We start from the raw sequence: 19079 nt of genomic DNA, 5'->3' as shown, positions 1-19079 counted from the left end.
ACAATAGTATTGATCAAGAACCAACAAACCTGCTGTTTATTAAATTCGAAGCTTTAACATTCAGGGACTGGATCTTAAAACAGGGCAAATAATGTTCAAGTTATGTATTTATCATATGCCCAAAATGAGAGAGAAGCAGTTGTTGGCATAGTCTTTCTATCAGGCTCCCACCAACAATGCTAATTAAATATGTTTTAAATAGATGTTTTATGAATTATTGCACAGTAGAAGCCAAATTAACTGAAAATGTGTACCGCTAAAATCTGTGTTTTGATGAACAAATAAAGAAGTTTATAATCAGAATAACATGTTTCCATTAATATGGTAAACAGCCTAGAGTAAAAATTGTCATTCATAGTCTATCTTTATAGAATCTGAAACATGTTTTGAGCTAAAGTTTACACCAAAACAACTGAAATACTCAAATGTATATGCTTGCATTTCATTCAAGGCCCATTCAGTATTTTTTATTTTAGATTTATTATACAGGCTAGGTGAAAAATAGGCAATTTGTTAATAACATAATTAAAACCTTTGCAATGAGAAACATAGATTTAGGCTTTGTTAAATGTTAGTCAGATCAGTCATGTATTGTTGGTGGGGCTACTCTTATTTACTTTTTAGTATGGATTATTCATTTGAAAAAAGTCAGTTAAATAATTTCAACATGCCTCAAAATCAGTGTCAGCCTACAATATAATTTGTAATAGATTACACACGTGTGTATGTTGGTTTCCCCGTCTCATTATTAGAGTCCAGTTTAAGGGCTTTTAATTTAAAGGTTAAAACGCTGTGCAGGAAAAAGTGTTTCTGTGATTTATCTGAACAATTCATTCAATAATCAGCGCCATTTAAGTCTTAAAAATTGTTTTTAATTGTATGATCCACAGAGAGTACATCAATGTATCTCCATCACTCTTATTTCTCCATTTTACAGACTTGTTGACAATAAACCATCTCCTCTCTGCAGTTAGCTTGAGTAGCCTACAAAACTGAGCTACGTCAAAAAACCACACAGACCAGTTTGTTGAAAAATAATAATAGTAATATACCAAGCCTGAATTTATTCTTCCAGAGTTGTGACATGTACCGGCTATTTTTACTTATTAGTGACAACCTTGAAAAGTGTTTATTCAAAACAGAACAGCAGGACAGTTAAATCAACAAAATGCTCTCGACAGGATAAAATCTTACAGCTTTGAAGTCACTCTCAGATGTGTATGTGTGTGTGTGTATGTTCCTTCAGATGCGTCCACGCAGCAGGAACATGAGGAACACTGCGCTGAGGAGGATGCAGAGCGTGCACACGGTGGGAACCACAATCTCTGTTACCATCTCCATGTGGCCGATCAACGGATCTGAAACACATACATAGAAATGTAAGTAAGCGTCTCCATTTGCAGTCCTACCTTCGAGTCACTGGAAAGGGTTGCTATGGACTTTAGAAACATAGAGAAAAAACAATGTATCTTAAAGATTGATTATTTCTTCATTTATTTACTGTTTACTTCTCAGTGTATTTGACTTTTGAATAATTAACTCATGAATACATCGTGTAATGTGTCAGGTGTTTGACCTTCTTAGGCAATGTGTTGAGAGTTTTAAAAAATGTATGTGTGATGTGTGCGGATAATAACAGTTATTGTTTGCTGGGCTTTGAGAACTCCTAAAGTTTGTGAAATAGCACAAGGCCTTAAAGGTTTTATTTGTAAATGAATTGATGGGCTTGAAGTTGTTTATGTGCAGTTATTTGATTAAGCACAGCAACTTGGGAATATGCAACAGTAATGCACAAAACTTAGATGATGAAAGCTAGAGCTCAACACAGGGACCCTTTTTAATACGGGGCTAGGATCAGGTAATAAATCATGACCCACCCTGAGGCCCTTCATTTCCCTTTATTGAACTGAGACAGCTGACACACAACATGCCGTGAGGAGGCAATGATGGTGAAGACAAGAGCCCACCCTGAGGCCCTGATCAGTGACAAACTACCCAACAAATTCACATTAAAGTACAACAAAACAGTTATTTTGCTTAGTTGAGATCTATAATTTATTGATGATACTCCATTAATAGGTCACGTGATAATAACTAAGTCAACTCCATGAGAACTGAACATTTGGAAATACAATTCATTTGAAATATGTACCCTTATTTTAGAAAGTGGTATTTAATGTTGCCGCTGGTCAAGATGGAGCTAATCTGAGCCATTGTATTTATTGTTGGTCAGTTCATTCTAAAACAATGTGTCATATATTTCTAAACTCATTATATGTTGTTGAATGTCAAACCTGAGTCTGCATAGTGAAATGTAGAGGAGTACAAGGTGCAGTGTTTGCCTCTGAAGTGAAGTAGAGTGGAAGTATAAAGTGGCATTGCATTGTAAAAAAACAAAAAGAATCCAGTTGATCTTGACTTCACTCAGAAACAACTTTGGTACCTAAACTTCATCATGCACTGGCCAAGCCTTTTGCATTCCTGCATGTTCCTGATTTCCCTGGGATTTTCTTCTAGCTGGAGGGGCAAAACAAAGAAAAACTCTGTTAGATAGCGGAATAACAAGCTTGAGACAGAATTTTCCTTTGTTTGGCCCCACCTAGCTTCATCACAGCCTACACTTTAGAATGCTTCACTGTACTAACCTGCAGCCAGGAGCTGGTTACTGGAGGAGCAAGTCTCCACAGCTTTCCTCTTCCAACTCTCCACCTGTAAACATCCGACAAACTCTCACAGTTAAACATGTTCTGCTCAAGAGGGACTTTGAACAATATGATGTCAGAGTTTACCTCTCTCTGATTGGGAAAGCCATTCGAGCTGATGATGCGTTTATAGAACTGGACAGAGGCCTTCGGGTAGCGTGGTTTATTTTTGTTCCTGAAGTCCACATAGTAGAGTCCGAACCTCTCGGAGTATCCTTCATCCCACTCAAAGTTGTCGAGCAGAGACCAGGCCGTGTAACCCTTCACGTTCACGCCATCCTTAATCGCTGTTAGTTGAACCAGGGCAAAAAAACAAACAAAAAGGTGACAAGTTTAATTTGACAACTTCGTTAGTCGTAGAACATGTGGACCAGGCTGGGAAAGCGTTCTTTTCCGCCGCTGTCTTTGTGTTCAGTAGTTGTTGTTTCACCTTTGAGCATTTCATTGATGTAATCTTTGAAGTACTGCATTCTCCAGTCATCACAGAGTTCAGTGCACAGCATTTTCTCTGACACGCCGTTTTCTGTCACGTATATCATGGGGTTTCCATACTGAGTCTATTGGAGAGACATCGTATTACATTCCGGATGGATTACAAACTGATATCATTAAGTACTTACATTCACTTGTACAATATAGTTCATGTTTCCTAACCCATATCTTTGTAAGTCTTTTTACATTAGAAACTTAATTTTTAGTTTTTTTGTCAAGAGTTAGATGAGAAGATGGATACCAGTCTCGTGTCTCCACGTTAACCGCAGAGCTGGAGCTAGCTTAGCTTAGCATAAAGTTCAACATCAAAACAATATATTTGCACTGAAGTGCCGGGGGCATGGATAACGTTTAATTACAAAACTCCATCTTAAACCACACATTTTTATTTGTACATATATATGTAATTGTTGCAACTAAACAAAAAAGATATAACTCATTTATAGAGCTTTAGAGTTACTGGTAGGCGTAACTTTTAACTTTGGACAGAGCCACGCTAGCAGTTTTCCCTTGCTTCCAGTCTAAATGCTAAGCTAAGCTAATCACCTCCTGGCTCATCTAAAATAAGCTTATTTCCAAAAATCTCAAACTATTTGTTTGGGTAAAATTCCAGTACTTTCAATATCCATTGCTTTTTCAAACATTTGTAAGCCCTTATTTGGCTCTAAATTCTTCCTATGAGTTTACTTTGGATGGCTGTGAGAGCCCATAGCACTTATATGCCATTTATATTGTAATCTCTGCATGTTGAATTAGTTTTACTCCCAGCACAATTTCATTCTATATTTGACGTATCTCATACGGCTAAAATATTTGGATTTTAGTCAGATTTGTGTTGCATACCTTGACAAAGTTTAACAAGCGACGGAAGCCCCAGGGAACAGAGTAGAGCCATTCAGAGCCTGGATCCGGCCATTTTGGGTCAACCAGCTCAGCAAGGTCACGATCTGCAAAGTAGCTGTCTCCAAGGCCCGATGGGTAGTTCTTCAGGGTGACGTAGCGAGTTGTGAAATGGCCGAGGCCCAGGAAGTCACATGTTCCCTTGATGTAACTCTTCTCCTGAGGCGAGAAGACGGGCAGCCGTGAAGCTCCCAGGCCCTGCTGGCCACTCTTCCTGCCTAAAGGTCAAAGTTCAATACCTTTAATAATGAATATGAATGAATATGTCATCAGGCCAGATAAAGGTTCAAACGATCCAACAAGAACTTTTGTTTTGAGCCAAATATCTGATGCTGATGTTTCTAATGAGAACCGTCTCTACTAAACAGTTGGAGTTGACCGTGACGTACCAATGTAGTCTTTCATAACCTGGGGGTAGTCTCCGTTGAAGATGGGGGTAGCAAACCATCCCATGTAGAACTGGATGTATCTCTCTGCTGCTTCAATGTCCCTCTGGTTGGTGATGTCCACTGGTTCCCCCCAGTCAGCCGTTAGCGAGATCCCGACCAGGCCTAAACACACACACACACACACACACACACACACACACACACACACACACACACACACACACACACACACATCATGGCGGCAATTCATCTTTGACTTCAATCTAAAAAAATACCAAACCAACTAAATTGTGTCGTCAGTTTTGCTTTTTACCTTTTTGTTTGCTTCGCCACTGCATGTCATACGTGTGCCAAACTTTAGCATGCGCCTGGTTTAGAAATAGAAAAGCAGCGTCAGCTTGATGACTGTTTTTTATTTTTTACTTTAGTTGATTCAGAAGAAGAACATCAAATCACGCACAACTACAAAATGTCGAGGGTGACACACTGAAGACATATTTCCATTGTGGTCGTTGATCTAAAGATAGCTCTTCATTAACCTGTCACTACGTTTGAACGTAAAGGCCTTCCCAAGTTCTCAGTAACTACCTTCTAGCTTGAACTCGTGAGTTACTAAATCAGGTTGCACCGTTAAAACTGAAGAAATATCTCAGCTGGTAAATCGGTTGCTAGGAAACATCTGTAACACCGTCCAATCAAGTGTAAAGAAGTAAACAAGAAATCACCAAAGCATCAAAAAGTAGTTTTAGAAGCACAAAAGATATCTTTTCTAAATGTAGGTATCAGTTTTATTATAAGTCTGTGTTTCAGAGTTAGCAGTATTCATACAGTTTATAATGAGAGGGAAATATCTGGTTATGCTAAGCTAACTGAAGTCATTCATAGTCTAATGTTATTAGCATAAAGCTTCATGAATTAAGAGTTGTTGTTTTATTTTTGTGAAATGTAATGTACAAATTTTTCATTATGAAACATTTAAAAAGTTTTAGGTCAGACGTGTCGACCATACTCTTTGTTCCCTCTTTCACTCTAAACCAGGGGTGTCAAACTCATGTTAGTTCAGGGGCCACATGCAGCACACTTTGATCTCAAGTGGGCCGGACCAGTAACATCACAGCATAATAACCTATAAATAACAACAACTCCAAATGTTTCCCTTCGTTTTAGTGCAAGAAAGTACATTCTGTAATGTTCAAATTTAATCTTCTTACAAAACATTATGAACAAACTGAAACTTCTTAAGAAAAAAAGGAGCAATTTCAACAATAGTATTAATAATAATAATAATAATAATAATAATAATAATAATAATAATAATAATAATAATAATAATAATACATTTTATTTATAAGCGCACTTTTCATTTGCGTAAACAAAACACAAAGTGCTACAGAGTAAAAACAATGAGCAAAATATACATTTAAAAAAATAAAATAAAAACATTTGATAGGCAGACAAGACGACACTTTAAAATGGTTAAAGTCTAGCAAAATGCTCTGTTAAAAAGATGGGTTTTTAGGCCTGTTTTAAAAGCATCCACAGTCTGTGGTGTCCTCAGATGTTCAGGGAGAGCATTCCACAGTCTGGGAGCGGCAGAGCAGAAGGCGCGATCTCCCATGGTTTTATAGTATTATAGTATAGTATTAGTTTATCATTTACACATGTGTGTTACAACTTACTGATCACTGTGTATCTACCAAGGCTTTTACTTTATGATCAAAACAACTCATTTTTACACTTTGCAAAGTCATCCCGCGGGCCGCATGTTTGACACCCCTGCTCTAAACGGCTCAGATATTAGCATGCTAACGTTAGCTTTGCCAGCTAATCTCTACTTAAGAACTAGTCTGTAAGGCGCAACCATACACTTTTAATTTAGTGATGCGTAGAACTCCACTTAGTACACTTTATGTTATAACGAAGTTTATGAACAGCTGGTGCAACGGCTCCAAGTGACATCATCATTATATCACCTTCAAGCTAAAATATCCCAACAAATTGATTATAAAAAATGTAAATTATAACTAGGATGGAAAGCTTACATTTCCAAGTTTCTCATAAGTCATAATTTGACCTTCCATTAAAAAATATTTTTTATGTGAAAGTGTAACTCATTACAGCTGCCGGCACCACAGAACCTAAAGGAGCGGGTACCAATGTCAGTATTGTAGTTTACGGTCCGTGGCCTGGTTAACCTGTAGAGACTCCGGGCAAAGGTGTGCTGCTGCGTCTCTACTGACCACCTGAGTCCCTTCTTATGCCTTCTGTGCGTAACGTACGTACCCTGTCAACCCTGTGTCCTTGTGATGACATTGTTTCGTCTAAATAGGAAAAGCTCTTAAAACTAGATTTTGACATAAGGCTCCTCTCCTAAAAATATTATCAAGATTAATGGACATGCAGTAAAACTGGGAATGTTGTGGTCTGCCCAGACAGAAACACACCAGCCTGGATACAAAGCATCATCTCTTGAGTCTTACCTTGATGATGTGGTGGGCAGCTTTGTAAGCTCCGGTTCCCTTCAGCTTCATACCAGGTGCATGCTCCCCTGTTTCATATCCCTCCACAGCAATGGACTGAAAACACAAGATGACGCTCTCTGATATCCAAGTCAAACATTACATCTGTTCACAAGACAGTGAATGCACCTCTTCCCTCCTAACTGACATACCCACGGATTGTTGAAAGTGATCCAGTACTTCACTTTGTTTCCGAATCTTTCAAAGCACAAGTTGGCAAAGTCGTTGAAGTAGTTCACCATGGTGACGTTCTGCCAGCCGCCGTACTTCTCCTGTAACACCTGGAGAGTAAAACCCTGTGAGTATCCACACGGCAGCTTCTAATCTGTAAATACTAAAGGTTTCCTGCTCACCTGCGGTAAATCCCAGTGGTACAAAGTAACGATGGGTGTGATCTTATTGTCCAGCAGCATGTTGATCAGGTCATCGTAGTATTTGATCCCTTTCTCGTTGATGTGTTCACCTGAAAGAGTTGCCAGTGACTGATGAAAATAATATCAATATTCACTTTCATGAATTATAACATTACAATTGGGGCTGCGGCCCATCACGATTTCTAAGAGCCCTCCAACACTCAAAAGTATTTCACGTACAACAGTGTAGCGCAGAGAAAAGCTGGAAGCAGCAACTGAACATGAATGTTGATTCATTTTCTGCTTCTTGACTTCAATCTTCAATACATTTCAATCACTAGCAAATAAAGAAAAATCAGATAAACAAATAAATAGGCCTATAGCCGTTGACCTCAGTGAAAAACTGGAATACACATGGAACGTATATACAGGCATGTTGCTACCTTTCAGTCCGCTTGGTAAAATCCTCGGCCAGGAGATGGAGAAACGATAATGATTCAGCTTCATGTCCTTCATCAAGGTGATGTCATCCTTAAAAACAAACAGCAGGAAACATTTTTGAAAAGTCATGCTCTGCAGTCAAATATTGTTCACACACACAGACCTTTGAGATATACTGGGTGCTTATTGGCTTTCTTCATGAAAACTTTGATACCACTCTGGAGGGGATTAGCTTAGCTTAGCACAACGACTGAAAACAGGGGAAACAGCTAGCTTGGCTCTCTGAAAAGGTGATCAAAGCTGCTTACCTTCACTTATAAAGCTCATTAATTAAACGTTTATATCTTGTTTGTTTTAGCTTTCGTAAAAGGTTCTGGAAGGCAGACTTGTTTAACTTCTGGACGGTTTCCTATCTTCATGCTAAGCTAAACGCTTCCTGGCTGTAGCTTAATATTTACCATACAGGCATAAGAGTGGTATCAATCTTTTCACCTAACTCTCAGCAAGTGTAACAACCTTTCAATTCTGGTGGAGATATAAAAGTTAGAAAAGGTTTTGAATGATAACAAATGCTGGTAGATGTATCTAAAATGATGAACAAAGACATCTAGAATATTTCCATTTGATAGAATAGTGCAGCCATAGAAAAACATAGATATGAATTTTTAAATCTTAGTTTTGTATATTTCACTTAGTGTAAACATCACATAGCTTCATTAAAGCGCTGGAACAAGGTCATAGAGAATATACTGTCAGACTGTGGAATAAGAGGAGTTCTCTGACCTAACGTTACTTTTTAAATACGGTAAAAATGTACGTTTGTGAGTTCACAAATTTGGTTAACTATAACAAACATGAACACAGCTTAATTTAACCTAACTTATTAAATAATGTCTGTGGCTATAACATTCATTTCAAGCAATCATCAGCCTTTTCTTTTATGGAAATGTGCTCCATATTTTTTATCATGTCACCTTGAACTTGTAGTAGCCCTCACAAGAGGTGTCTCCCGTGTCATTTAAGAATATTTTCCCCTTTTTGTGGACAAATGCATCCCAGATGCTCATTCCTTTGCCATCTGTGTTCCAAGCTCCTTCAGTCTGATAGGCAGAGCTGCCAGCTCCCCATGAGAAACCTGCAGAGCAAAACAGAGGACAGGATGTCAATGCTTTGCATATTATTACATGTTGGACTTTGGCAGTGTGTGGACTACTTTGTGTTTTATCGTGCGTCATACCAGTTGGGAAAGTGCTGTAGTAGAAAGACGTTCTCTCATTCTTCGTCCAGTCAAAGTCCTCCCTGGCTGACACACACAGCACCAGTGCAAGAACATGGTACAGCCTCAGGATGCACCGCTGCAGCATCGTGACCTTTGGCGAGGAGCTCACTGTCTTTAGTTACACCTGAAGGACAATTATCACCCAGTTTGAACACTTTCACAGATATCATGGCTTATATGTAGGCATCCAGGACCTACGTTAAAGCAGCTTCAAGGCTCCTGTTCCATCTTCCCTGAGTTCCAAGCGTAGGACACATCACAGAATATACATATATATTAAACAAAGATTCAGAAACTCACACAAAGGTGTCAGGTGTCCACAGGTTCTGAATACAACCATCCTAACTCAAACAACAAACCTCAGGATCATATGTTAAATATCCACTGAAAACACACTCGGTCATTATCAGAGGTTGCAGATATAAAGGAACAATCTAGTTTCATTTCAGCCAGCTGTAAGACACACTGACACAGAACGCTATCAGAGACAGAAAGTAAGCCAGCTTGTCCAGCACGGTCAGGATGAGCGACATTTCAAGCTGTTGTGAATCTTCAGTGGTGCAAAAGATAACCAAGATGAAGGTAAAGAAATGTAAAGATGCCTTAGAGTCCTCCTGCCAAAGCCTGCGCTGTCTCTCTGCCTACATCTGTCCCTTTGCCCAGCCTCTGTCTCAGCCCCAGCCGCCTCACTCAGAACCACATATAGATGTCTGACCTGCGGCACGTCCTGCATTTGTCTCCGCTGGAAACTGCTCCAAAATGCAAGAAACGTCCCCAAGCTTCTGGACCCAGTTAATGCTCCCCAGTGTAACCGTCACGTTCAGAGCCAATGTTACAAAAACAAAACCGAGTGAAGCATCCAGTGACATTTTCTGCTATTCATCAGCCCACATACACCAACCGCCCCCCCCCACCCCCGCCCCCTCCTCCACACACGCTCTGAATACCACCCCATTTGAAGTCAGTGAAGTGTGACAGTAAATTTGCTGGGGCAAACAGATCTTTTGGAAAAGGAAGGGATTCTGACACTGTAAGCAAAGTGAATGTCAGTGAGCCTGATCCAGTGGCAGCCTGGTCTCATGACACTTTATGAGCTTCATTTGATTTGGTTGACTTAAAAATGATTCAAATCAAGTACAGAGCAAAACCTCAGTTTGTATTCAAAAGCAGTTTGAAATGAGAGAGAGAGTCAACATGATGTCAACTGTATGTTCAAGGAACAATTAGTGAGGACTAATGCAAAATATAAGTTTCAGTCAAAGGTTCATTTATGGAACAACGGTACTATGGGAATTAAAAACATTTAAACGTTTAAAAAGTATAAGCACATTTCTTTAAACATATTGAATGAATATGAAATTGTTTTGCGTTGTTTTTTCTTTTTGTCCCTAAGAAAGGACACAATTTCAAGATGTTGTTTTTAGAAACGTATCTAAGTTGATGAAGAAATATTGCCGGCCTCAAAAACATTTATTTAAAAAATGTATTATAATTATGCTTATTTTTACATCAAACTAAATTCTAAAACAACAATGTCCTCTGCGAGAGGAAGAGTGATTACTGACTCAAGCACACTTTCAACATCTTCAGAAGAAAGAGCCTTTGTTGTTCCTTTACATTATACAGTCAGTGCTGTCAGACCGAATCAGAGTGTATAACTGCCCACTACCTCAACAGATACATCAGCGATGGGGACCGCAGTGCAGGTGATCGGATACTTTGTGAAAGTCAATGATCACTTGAGTACTTCGCAGCAGAGTATAATATAAATGAAGAGAAGTCCAGAAGTGTTCATAGTCCAATACCTTCACTATTTTATTACACTTATGTACTTTATTCATTGATATTATAATTCTGTTACTGTTACTTCTAAGACTCTGCACACAAAGATACCATAAGAGGAACTTGTCCTCTATAACTCGTCGCTTTCTTTCCCATTAAGGGGAGACACTACAGGGGAATAGGGAAATAAATGTTACGAATAAATATCAGCAATAAACTTCCTCAGTTGATGACGTACATTAAGGCAATTCTTTTTTGTATTACAAGTTTTCTGAAATGTTATGTTTAAAAATGCCAATGTGGCATTATCTTATTAAATGTGCGCTGATTTACACACATTTCCAGATCAGAAATCTGATAAAGTCAGGTTGAAAATTCTTCTTTCATTTTGTTAACATATTAGAGTCATGGTTTATACAGAGGGAATGTTTGATATATCTTTGTATCAATCCATAAATCAGAAAATACTGTCAACAGCCTTAAAAGAAATCTATTTTCGCCATGTTTTTAGGAATAAAATGTTACATAAATCATAAATCCCTCCTTGTATATTGTACACATTGCAAAGCCCCCTAAGACAACTTTGTGATTTTTGGTCCATAGAAATAAAATTGGCATGACTCTCAAAGAATATATAATCAGACAATATGTTGGACATGACATTACATACATTGGACATTAATGTCTAAATCACATCAATACGATTGAAATGAAAGCAGAAGGCTGAACCATCAGGTGCAGCAGTGGAACTGTCAGAGAGGTAAAGTCTGAATCTGTACATTCAGGTTCACAGAGGTTCTGTCTGCAAGTGCACCCCCCTCAGGGTCACGACCTCTTCCCTGAATACAGTGTGCCGGAGCCGGCCCTGCACAAAGCATGAATACAACCATTATCATAAGATGCATTGTTTTCAGGCCATTGTTGTATAAAACGCTGAATTGTTCAAAGCCAAAACTGTTGGCACTGCACTCTCACGTGTACATGTTGGTGTGCGTGCGTGTGTGTGTGTGTCTGTGTGTGTGTGTGTGTGCAGGAACTCTCTTCTCTCTGTTTGTATATCTGCATACACACATCTATTTCTATTGCTCGCCGTGTGTGTGTTTGTATGTTTTTTTGTGCTCTGCATGCGCTGTTTGTAGCTGATGTGTTTGTGTGTGTGTGAGAACAGAGAACATGAGCGTTGTTGTGTGTTTAGCATAACAATGGCGTCCAGGGCCCCGACGACTGTTGTCGAACCCCTCTGAGCTTTCGAGTACCTGCAGGCTCACCTCACCTTGCTGTATTTAAGGGGCTTTCTTGTTGCGTCGCAGAGCTGACATGAACATCTTTACTAAGGTCTCAGGATTAGCCCAACAAACCAGGTATGTTGAGAGCGCCGCGCACCAGCCGGGGCCCACAGAGTCAGACCCCCGCTCAGAGGTGTCGAGGTGGGGGGGGGCCCGTGGCTCCACATCCCACCTGCTGGTTCTCAGGCTCTGCTCTCTGTGACGCCTCCAACATCAGTTTCCCAAAATCACCTGATTTTGTGACGTGATCATTGCAGGAGACATACACACACGCTGTACAGTTTAGGTTTAACACTACACTTCTAAACCAGATATAATCTGTAACACTACAATGTTTCTTGAGCAAAGTGACATGTGATGATATTCTTCAGTGGCTCAGGTCTTCTGTGTCACCTCAACACAGCCTCATTGGTTTCTAAAGTTTCTCTAGGATTGAGCCATCGTCTGTTTTAAATATGGAGTTGCGTGTTTGGGGTGTAATAATTCATTACAAATTCTTCTATATTTACAGCAAGCTGGGGTCTGTGCTCCAACGTGCCTTCTACGGGTCCAGTGGGAAGGTGAGTCAAATCATTATGTTGCGAGTTACTTTGTTAATAATTAAAGCAGCATGTTGTTTCAAAAGTCTCAAAATGTTTTCTATCTACTCTACGGTTCTGAACATATTTATTGTCTTTTATTAAAGCTTGGTAACTTCACATGAAGCCTGGCTCTGTCCAAAGTTAAGGAACACCACCAACACCTCTAGAGCTCACAAGTTAACATCTCGGTTGTTTAATCTCTAGTTTACCGTCAACCAAAATGTTTTCTACCTTTGGGAGCTTTGTCATCGGTTACTGATCTTCCATAGAGTATGAGAATATTACCTATCATGACTTAAGATTTACATTTCCCCTCCCAGTAAAAGACGTGGAGGGAAAGACCCTTACAGTGTTACTGAAGTTGTCAGAGTTGTAAACACAACCAAGTAAACGACAGAAAAAGAAAGCTTCACATCTGGGAGGCATGGCACCTGCTGTCCCCTGTGGCACAGGCTGACCTGCTTAGAATCCCCAAAAGTGTCAAACTAATACTAGTATTGCAAATGAATGTAACATTTGATAAAAATGTAATTGATCATGAACATCTGAGTCTTGATGTTTGCTGCTTCAGCTGTAAAATCCCAGCAGACTCTTTATATTAATTATTTTCCTTTGGTATCTCTGTCCTCAGGTGACCCTTTTCGAGCAGAGGAACTTCGCCGGCAGACGGCTGGACCTGAGCTCCGACTGTGCCAGGCTCAGTGACAAGAACTTCCCAGAGAGATGCAACTCTGTGCAGGTGGAGAGCGGAGCGTAAGTCTACACCACCACCTAAAGTACACGACAGGTCACTGCAGCGCACACTGCTGTCCACAAGAGAAGAGGAAAGAAAGCGAGGAGATATAGTTAACCGCAATGTATTTGTGGCCTTGCAGAGCACTTCAGTACAAATACTGGGTTTTTCACCATTTACAGAAGGGAACTCCAAATGTGTAAAAGTTTATATTACATATATAATTTACACAAGTCAGAAAAAGATACACTGGCCTAAATTAAATAAGCACACAGATTTGAGTTGGGTCAAGTATTTCTTTTAATCTTAAAGATTTACTTAATAAACTGACTTTGACAGTTAACCACTTCCATTTCTTCTGTCCACTGAACTTAATGGAAATCAGTTTATATTTAATTCTGTGCAGACAGATAAGCCAAACTCAATAACAAAATCCGTGCTTACTGGACATGCCAAGATTAGGTCTGAAGGGTCGGTAAATAAATTCAACAATGATTGTTAATGTTGCCAGCTGTTTTTTTTTCTCCTGCTGCTTTGTACATCAGTCTTTAAATCTTCTCTCTCCTCATCCACTCTAATAAAGATGGGTCGGTTACGAGCATGAGAACTTCCGCGGCCGTCAGTACCTGTGGGACATGGCCGAGCGGGGAGAGTACAACTGCTACGACAAGTGGTGTGCTCAGGTGGACCACGTCTCTTCTGTCCGTGCTGTCAAACAGGTGAGACAGGAAGCTGAACAAGTTACAGTACTTAGTCAGTACAGGTGACCTGGACTGAATGTGTGCACACTCAAGTTCTTTTTAACCCTCAAGCTGCTGCAGTTACAGCCAATTCTCTTGGTTTCATGCGTTTATCAAAGCCTAAAGCCTAAAGCATGTACAAATATAAAATAAAGCTCAAGATCTACAAACCACGTAGAAATAATTGTTGAATCTGAATCTTGAACCTGAGCTTTGTGTGAAAAATAGTACCCTAACAAAGGGTCAACGTACCCAACCTTTCTGTACATTTCTTCCCGTCATTTCCAGGACAACAATCCTGGCAAAGCTCAGCTGTTTGAGCGAGCTGGCTTCACTGGTAAGAAGATGGAGATCCAGGATGACATCCCCAACCTGATGAGTCGCTACAGCCTCAACAGAGTCGCCTCCATGCGTGTGCTCGGAGGAGCGTAAGTGCAACAACCGACCTAGTCCTTCACTCCTAGTGAATGATCTGAGCAAATATCAATACAATATGCAGCATTTGTTCAAAAAAAAAGTTAAATATCAAAATAGTTGGTAATTAATTTCCTTTCGAAGGACCAATTAATCAACTAATCAATCACAGTTCTGTTTTCCACTCTGGGGGGGACTAAGGGACAGTTCAAAAACTAAAATACTTATCCACTTACCTGTAGTGCTATTTATCAATCTAGATTGTTTTGGTGCGAGTGTTGGAGATATCAGCTGTACAGAAGTCGGTCTTATCTCCAATATAATGGAAGTAGATGGCACTTCCACGTCTCTTTCCTATAATCATGTCCCCGTCACTCAAGCGGTTTCATGGAACCTTTTTTTTGACTGAACTACACCCGCCCACGAGTGAGCATGAACCTCTCGTCGATTAGTAGAAAATCGTTCCTACATAATTGCCGTCAAGTCTGGATTATCTTGAATATGTAAATGGCTCATGATTTCTGGAAAGTGATGTCAGTTCTAAAATAAATAAAGCAATCACTTGACTGTAAACGTTTAGGAGTGATCAGCGCAGACGCCTCACTGATCATAAGTGCGGCCTTTCATACGGTTACATGTGTGTTTAAAACCAAGTACCGTCCGCACAGTAACCACTTCCACGTTAACTGATCTAACCTCACTCCCTGTGTGTTCGCAGCTGGGCTGTGTACCAGGAGCCAAACTACAGAGGGCCTCATTACATCCTGGAGAAGCGTGATTACAACAACTTCTCTGACTGGGGCAGCCAGAACAGCACCGTGGGCTCCATGCGCAGAGTCCGCTTCACCTAAACACCAACTCTGATCTACGGAACCTGTCAACTCCCAACGTTAACATGAAACCTGTCAGCTTCACACAAAAACTTATTTTAGTAATAAACTGTTAAAAAAAAAAAAAGTTTGCATTTTGTTGTTTAAAATTGATTCTTTAATTGTGAGTAGTCAGTGAAATGTTACCATTTTGGAACTGGTGGCAACAACTTTTGCCAAGCTCAAGACATAGCTTAGTGAAATATTACTAGTAGGTGAAGATTGACTTGAAACTGGGTAGCATAATACAGTTCCTACTAAATACACACTTGTGATGGATTTACAAATCCAGATCCCAACATTAGCTGGCTCCGTTTGTTACTATGAATCAAAGAATTTGCTAAATTACAAACATAGCAATTAAAAACCCCAAACTTCTGCATCATCATAAAGTGGATACAGGTAAATCCAACAATGTCCATGAATTCTAAAACATGCATGACATATAAACATTAAAATGCATGATAGTACAACTAAAAACAGAGGCAAAACAACAAAAGGCTCTGGCTTCCCACACTAAAGCACAAGTCAACCAGTTAGTAAGCACAAGAAATCTTCATCAGTCCATCTTCACAAACTGGTGGTCCAACTTCTGATTGGAAGCGACGCAAGTTAACAACTCGTGCTTGATTGACACTGCAGTTCAAGGTGCATTAGAGGTAAATCTGGTGTACCACAAAGAGTTATGGCAAAAACATAAATAAGAGTACAATTCTGAACAAACTTTAGATTTACAATTATAAATACATTTGAAGTAAAGTTTCTCAATCTAAAATAAAGTGCTGCAAGTGAAATGTCCAATGATGAGATGTAAAAGTTCGCCTCAAGGCTTGTCCAGCAGCGCAGCCGCCATGTTCTTAATGATGGACGACTTCAGCTGAGGGATGAGGCCGATCTTCATCAGTTTGCTGCTCGAGTACTTGTTCTTGACGGCCTGCAGAGGAGCAAATTATTAAGTTTCATTTAACACTGAAATTATTGCTGCTTTCTGTAATTCAACTCACCTGGAACTTAGTCTTCCCCTCATTTACCATCACAACGTTTTTGGCGATGTGCTGCATGATTGGCTTCAGGTGGACGGCGTCATAAGTGGAGTAGTGCTGCTGTGTAGAAGACTGACGAGACACAGCAATTATAGAAACCTCATGGAACAAGTTGTTGAAGTGTCGCTGCTCGGTTAGTTCACTCACCCACGGCAGCCCGTCAAGCAGCAGCTGGGACAGAGCGAGTGAATGCAGCAGCAATCTCAGAGGGGCGATAGTGCACCATGTCGTAGTCCAGGAGGGTCAACTCCATCAGATACTTGGCCAGCGTGTGTCTCTCTACATCAGACTGAGACAAACATCCAACCCACTGAGAACTCCAAGGGACATTTTACAAATTCCTGCCAGTGATCATTTCAGCACAACAGCAGTCTAATGATGCGTGTAAGCATTAGTCGACAGACCTGGCTACTCCGCTCAGTTATAATAAAATGCAAGAGACAATCCTACACTACCCAACAGCTTTACTGCACGGCATTTCAAGCAGAGACAGTATTATTGTTAGACAACTGGCCTACAAATGACTGCCAATCTCTAAAATATCATTTGGACTTCATAAACATGCTGTGAAGAATGACTCTTGTGCAGTCTGTTCATTGAAAGTTCAACGCTCAAGTCTACACACGCAGTGAACTGATAAAGACACGGTTAAACTTGTCACCGTTTATACAGTACAATCGTGATGAAGACAAGTTTCAATGCGATTCAAAGTGTAAGAAGTACAGCCCCACATCAAACTGACACAAAAACTCACATCAGCCACCTTGGAAGCCCGTCTGAGGAAGTGTAATGGAAGAGGACGTCCCAGCTCAAAGTTGAGAGTCCTCAAAACCAGCTGCTCCATCTCCAGAATCTGAGGCCTGGTAAACGCGTTGTCTGTGATGTAGGCAAAGTCTCCCACCTCTGGGGCGTACATCTCTTCATATTTACAGGCCACCAGCATGGCAGTCACGCCAACAAGCTGCAGCTTTCTGCGAGAGACCGGTTGGACCTGCAGCACAGCGGGGAAACGGTTTCACACCGCTCACCAAAATAAAGACAAAGACCGTTTAGACAGTTCTTACCTGCAGAAAACGATCCAGGACGGCAACTGTGAGGTACAGAGTCTCCTGCAGCAGCTGGAACCTGGAGTGGACCTGGACCAGCCAGTCGACCAGCAGCGCTCTCATGCGTTCAGTGATTTCATAACCCTGCATGTAGTTTGCTCGTACAGCCTGCTGCACCTGTGGAGACAGTGTTGTAACACAGAGTTCTGCAGGGTGACAGCAGAGTTTGGCTGATGGAGGGAATCATTTACCTCCAAGACATGTAGATAATTATAGATATCTTTAACATATTCTGAGCAGAGCTGCGGCAGGTCTGAGTCCTGCTCGTCGACGTCCTGCACAGTGAGCAGCGCCTCAGAGAAAGCCTGGCATAGTTCCTCCTCCTCCTTCATGGACACATCAGCAGACTCCTCTGAAACTGTGGGGAGAGGATCTGCAGGTGCTGGGGCCTCAACGAATGCTTTCATCACAGCTTTAGGGGCACTAGATGGTTTCACTGAGGCTTTGGCTGAAGCTTTGGCTGGTCCGGTCCTCTGAGGAAACTAGTGTGTTAATTCAGGAATAGGTATTTGAATATTGGGCTGTAAGGCTTCTTAGAGATTTAAATAAATGAGACATTTTCAACTGTACACTTAACTGTGCTCTTAAGCTGTAGTAGTTAGACAGATGAGACAGATGAGCGTTTAGACTCCAACAGTGAAAGCTTAATCTGTTGCTTTAACAGGATGCACTCTTCTGGAAAGTTCTCTAAATGGTTTTAGTATGTAGGACACCCTGTTCATAGTGTAGCACGTGACCAGGTAGTGTTTTGGGTTATTAGCCATGTGACTCCCAGGACTGATAAACACCACATAATCGAGGTAGGACAACATGAAGACCAGTTATTGAAACAAGCTATTCCTCCATGATAATGTCACCTTTGTGTTGACTGCAGCTCCATTAAAGTTGGTGATCTCTCCGAGAGCAGCCCTCCTCAGACCTGCAGTGGCTTTCACCATCTTCACTGGGTTCTCTGCGGCTGGGAGCTGCTGAAAGACAAAAGGACACGAAACTCAAACTGCCTGTCGTTTTAGCAAAATCATAAAAGTAGAGGCGAACACAAATCTAAGCAGACAGCAGGCCATGATGTTAGCTAGCGAAGTTAGCTTTAGGAGCAAACAGCAGCTGCGTCGCTAACAACTAAATGAAGTAAAACAGCGAAATAAGTTCAGTTTACTCACCACAGCACGAACTTCCACAGACGACATATTTAAGGTCGGAAGCAACAAGTCCAAGCTGTGACTTAAAGAAGTGACACTGTGATATATTTGAGCAGCAACCAGCACGATTTCTTGACAAGATGCGTGAACACGGATGTTTGCAAGTAAACAACACAGAGACGAGCGGCTTTCAAATAGCGCTCCGTCAAATCTGATTGGATACAGCTTCGATAGGACGCTTCTGATTGGCTGACAACATGAGGTCAAAGGTTCAATTTACGGTCTTTAAAAATAATAACAAGTGTAAAATA

At 40.6% G+C, this 19079-nt stretch overlaps 3 protein-coding genes across 6 annotated transcripts; 1 reads left to right on the top strand and 2 right to left on the bottom strand.

Annotated features, from left to right (window-relative positions):
* Positions 1-891: 891 nt before the first annotated feature.
* On the bottom strand, positions 892-14596 carry lctla (lactase-like a). 4 transcript variants are annotated; one of them, XM_029425876.1, is made up of 15 exons: positions 9791-9893; positions 9034-9199; positions 8771-8931; positions 7799-7886; positions 7356-7465; positions 7155-7283; positions 6964-7059; positions 4797-4851; positions 4484-4645; positions 4038-4312; positions 3133-3259; positions 2790-2989; positions 2646-2709; positions 2444-2517; positions 1226-1358 (listed from the first exon to the last, which is right to left on the bottom strand). In XM_029425876.1, the coding sequence occupies exons 2-14, from the start codon at positions 9158-9160 to the stop codon at positions 2444-2446; spliced, it is 1668 nt and encodes a 555-aa protein (XP_029281736.1). In that variant the 5' UTR covers positions 9161-9199; positions 9791-9893; the 3' UTR covers positions 1226-1358. The 4 variants fall into 4 exon arrangements, with proteins under 4 accessions (XP_029281723.1, XP_029281717.1, XP_029281730.1 ...); XM_029425863.1 differs by lacking the exons at positions 2444-2517; positions 9791-9893 and adding an exon at positions 14450-14596 and having other exon boundaries at positions 892-1358; XM_029425857.1 differs by lacking the exon at positions 2444-2517 and having other exon boundaries at positions 892-1358.
* On the top strand, positions 12175-15462 carry crybgx (crystallin beta gamma X). Its single transcript, XM_029425887.1, has 6 exons — positions 12175-12218; positions 12655-12703; positions 13356-13477; positions 14041-14176; positions 14486-14625; positions 15330-15462. The coding sequence occupies exons 1-6, from the start codon at positions 12175-12177 to the stop codon at positions 15460-15462; spliced, it is 624 nt and encodes a 207-aa protein (XP_029281747.1).
* Positions 15463-15575: 113 nt separating this feature from the next.
* On the bottom strand, positions 15576-18950 carry LOC115006436 (G2/mitotic-specific cyclin-B2-like). Its single transcript, XM_029428686.1, is given in 9 exon segments — positions 15576-16414; positions 16485-16595; positions 16671-16712; positions 16714-16812; positions 17278-17514; positions 17588-17746; positions 17821-18111; positions 18487-18597; positions 18790-18950. Coding segments are annotated over 9 exon segments (1188 nt in total). The 5' UTR covers positions 18817-18950; the 3' UTR covers positions 15576-16303.
* Between the last annotated feature and the right edge of the window lie 129 nt (positions 18951-19079).

Source organism: Cottoperca gobio, chromosome 3 (genome assembly GCF_900634415.1).
Source record: "Cottoperca gobio chromosome 3, fCotGob3.1, whole genome shotgun sequence".
Classification (NCBI taxonomy): domain Eukaryota; kingdom Metazoa; phylum Chordata; class Actinopteri; order Perciformes; family Bovichtidae; genus Cottoperca; species Cottoperca gobio.
The sequence above is the reverse complement of the archived record's forward strand: the minus strand, read 5'-3'. Positions and strand labels throughout refer to the sequence as shown.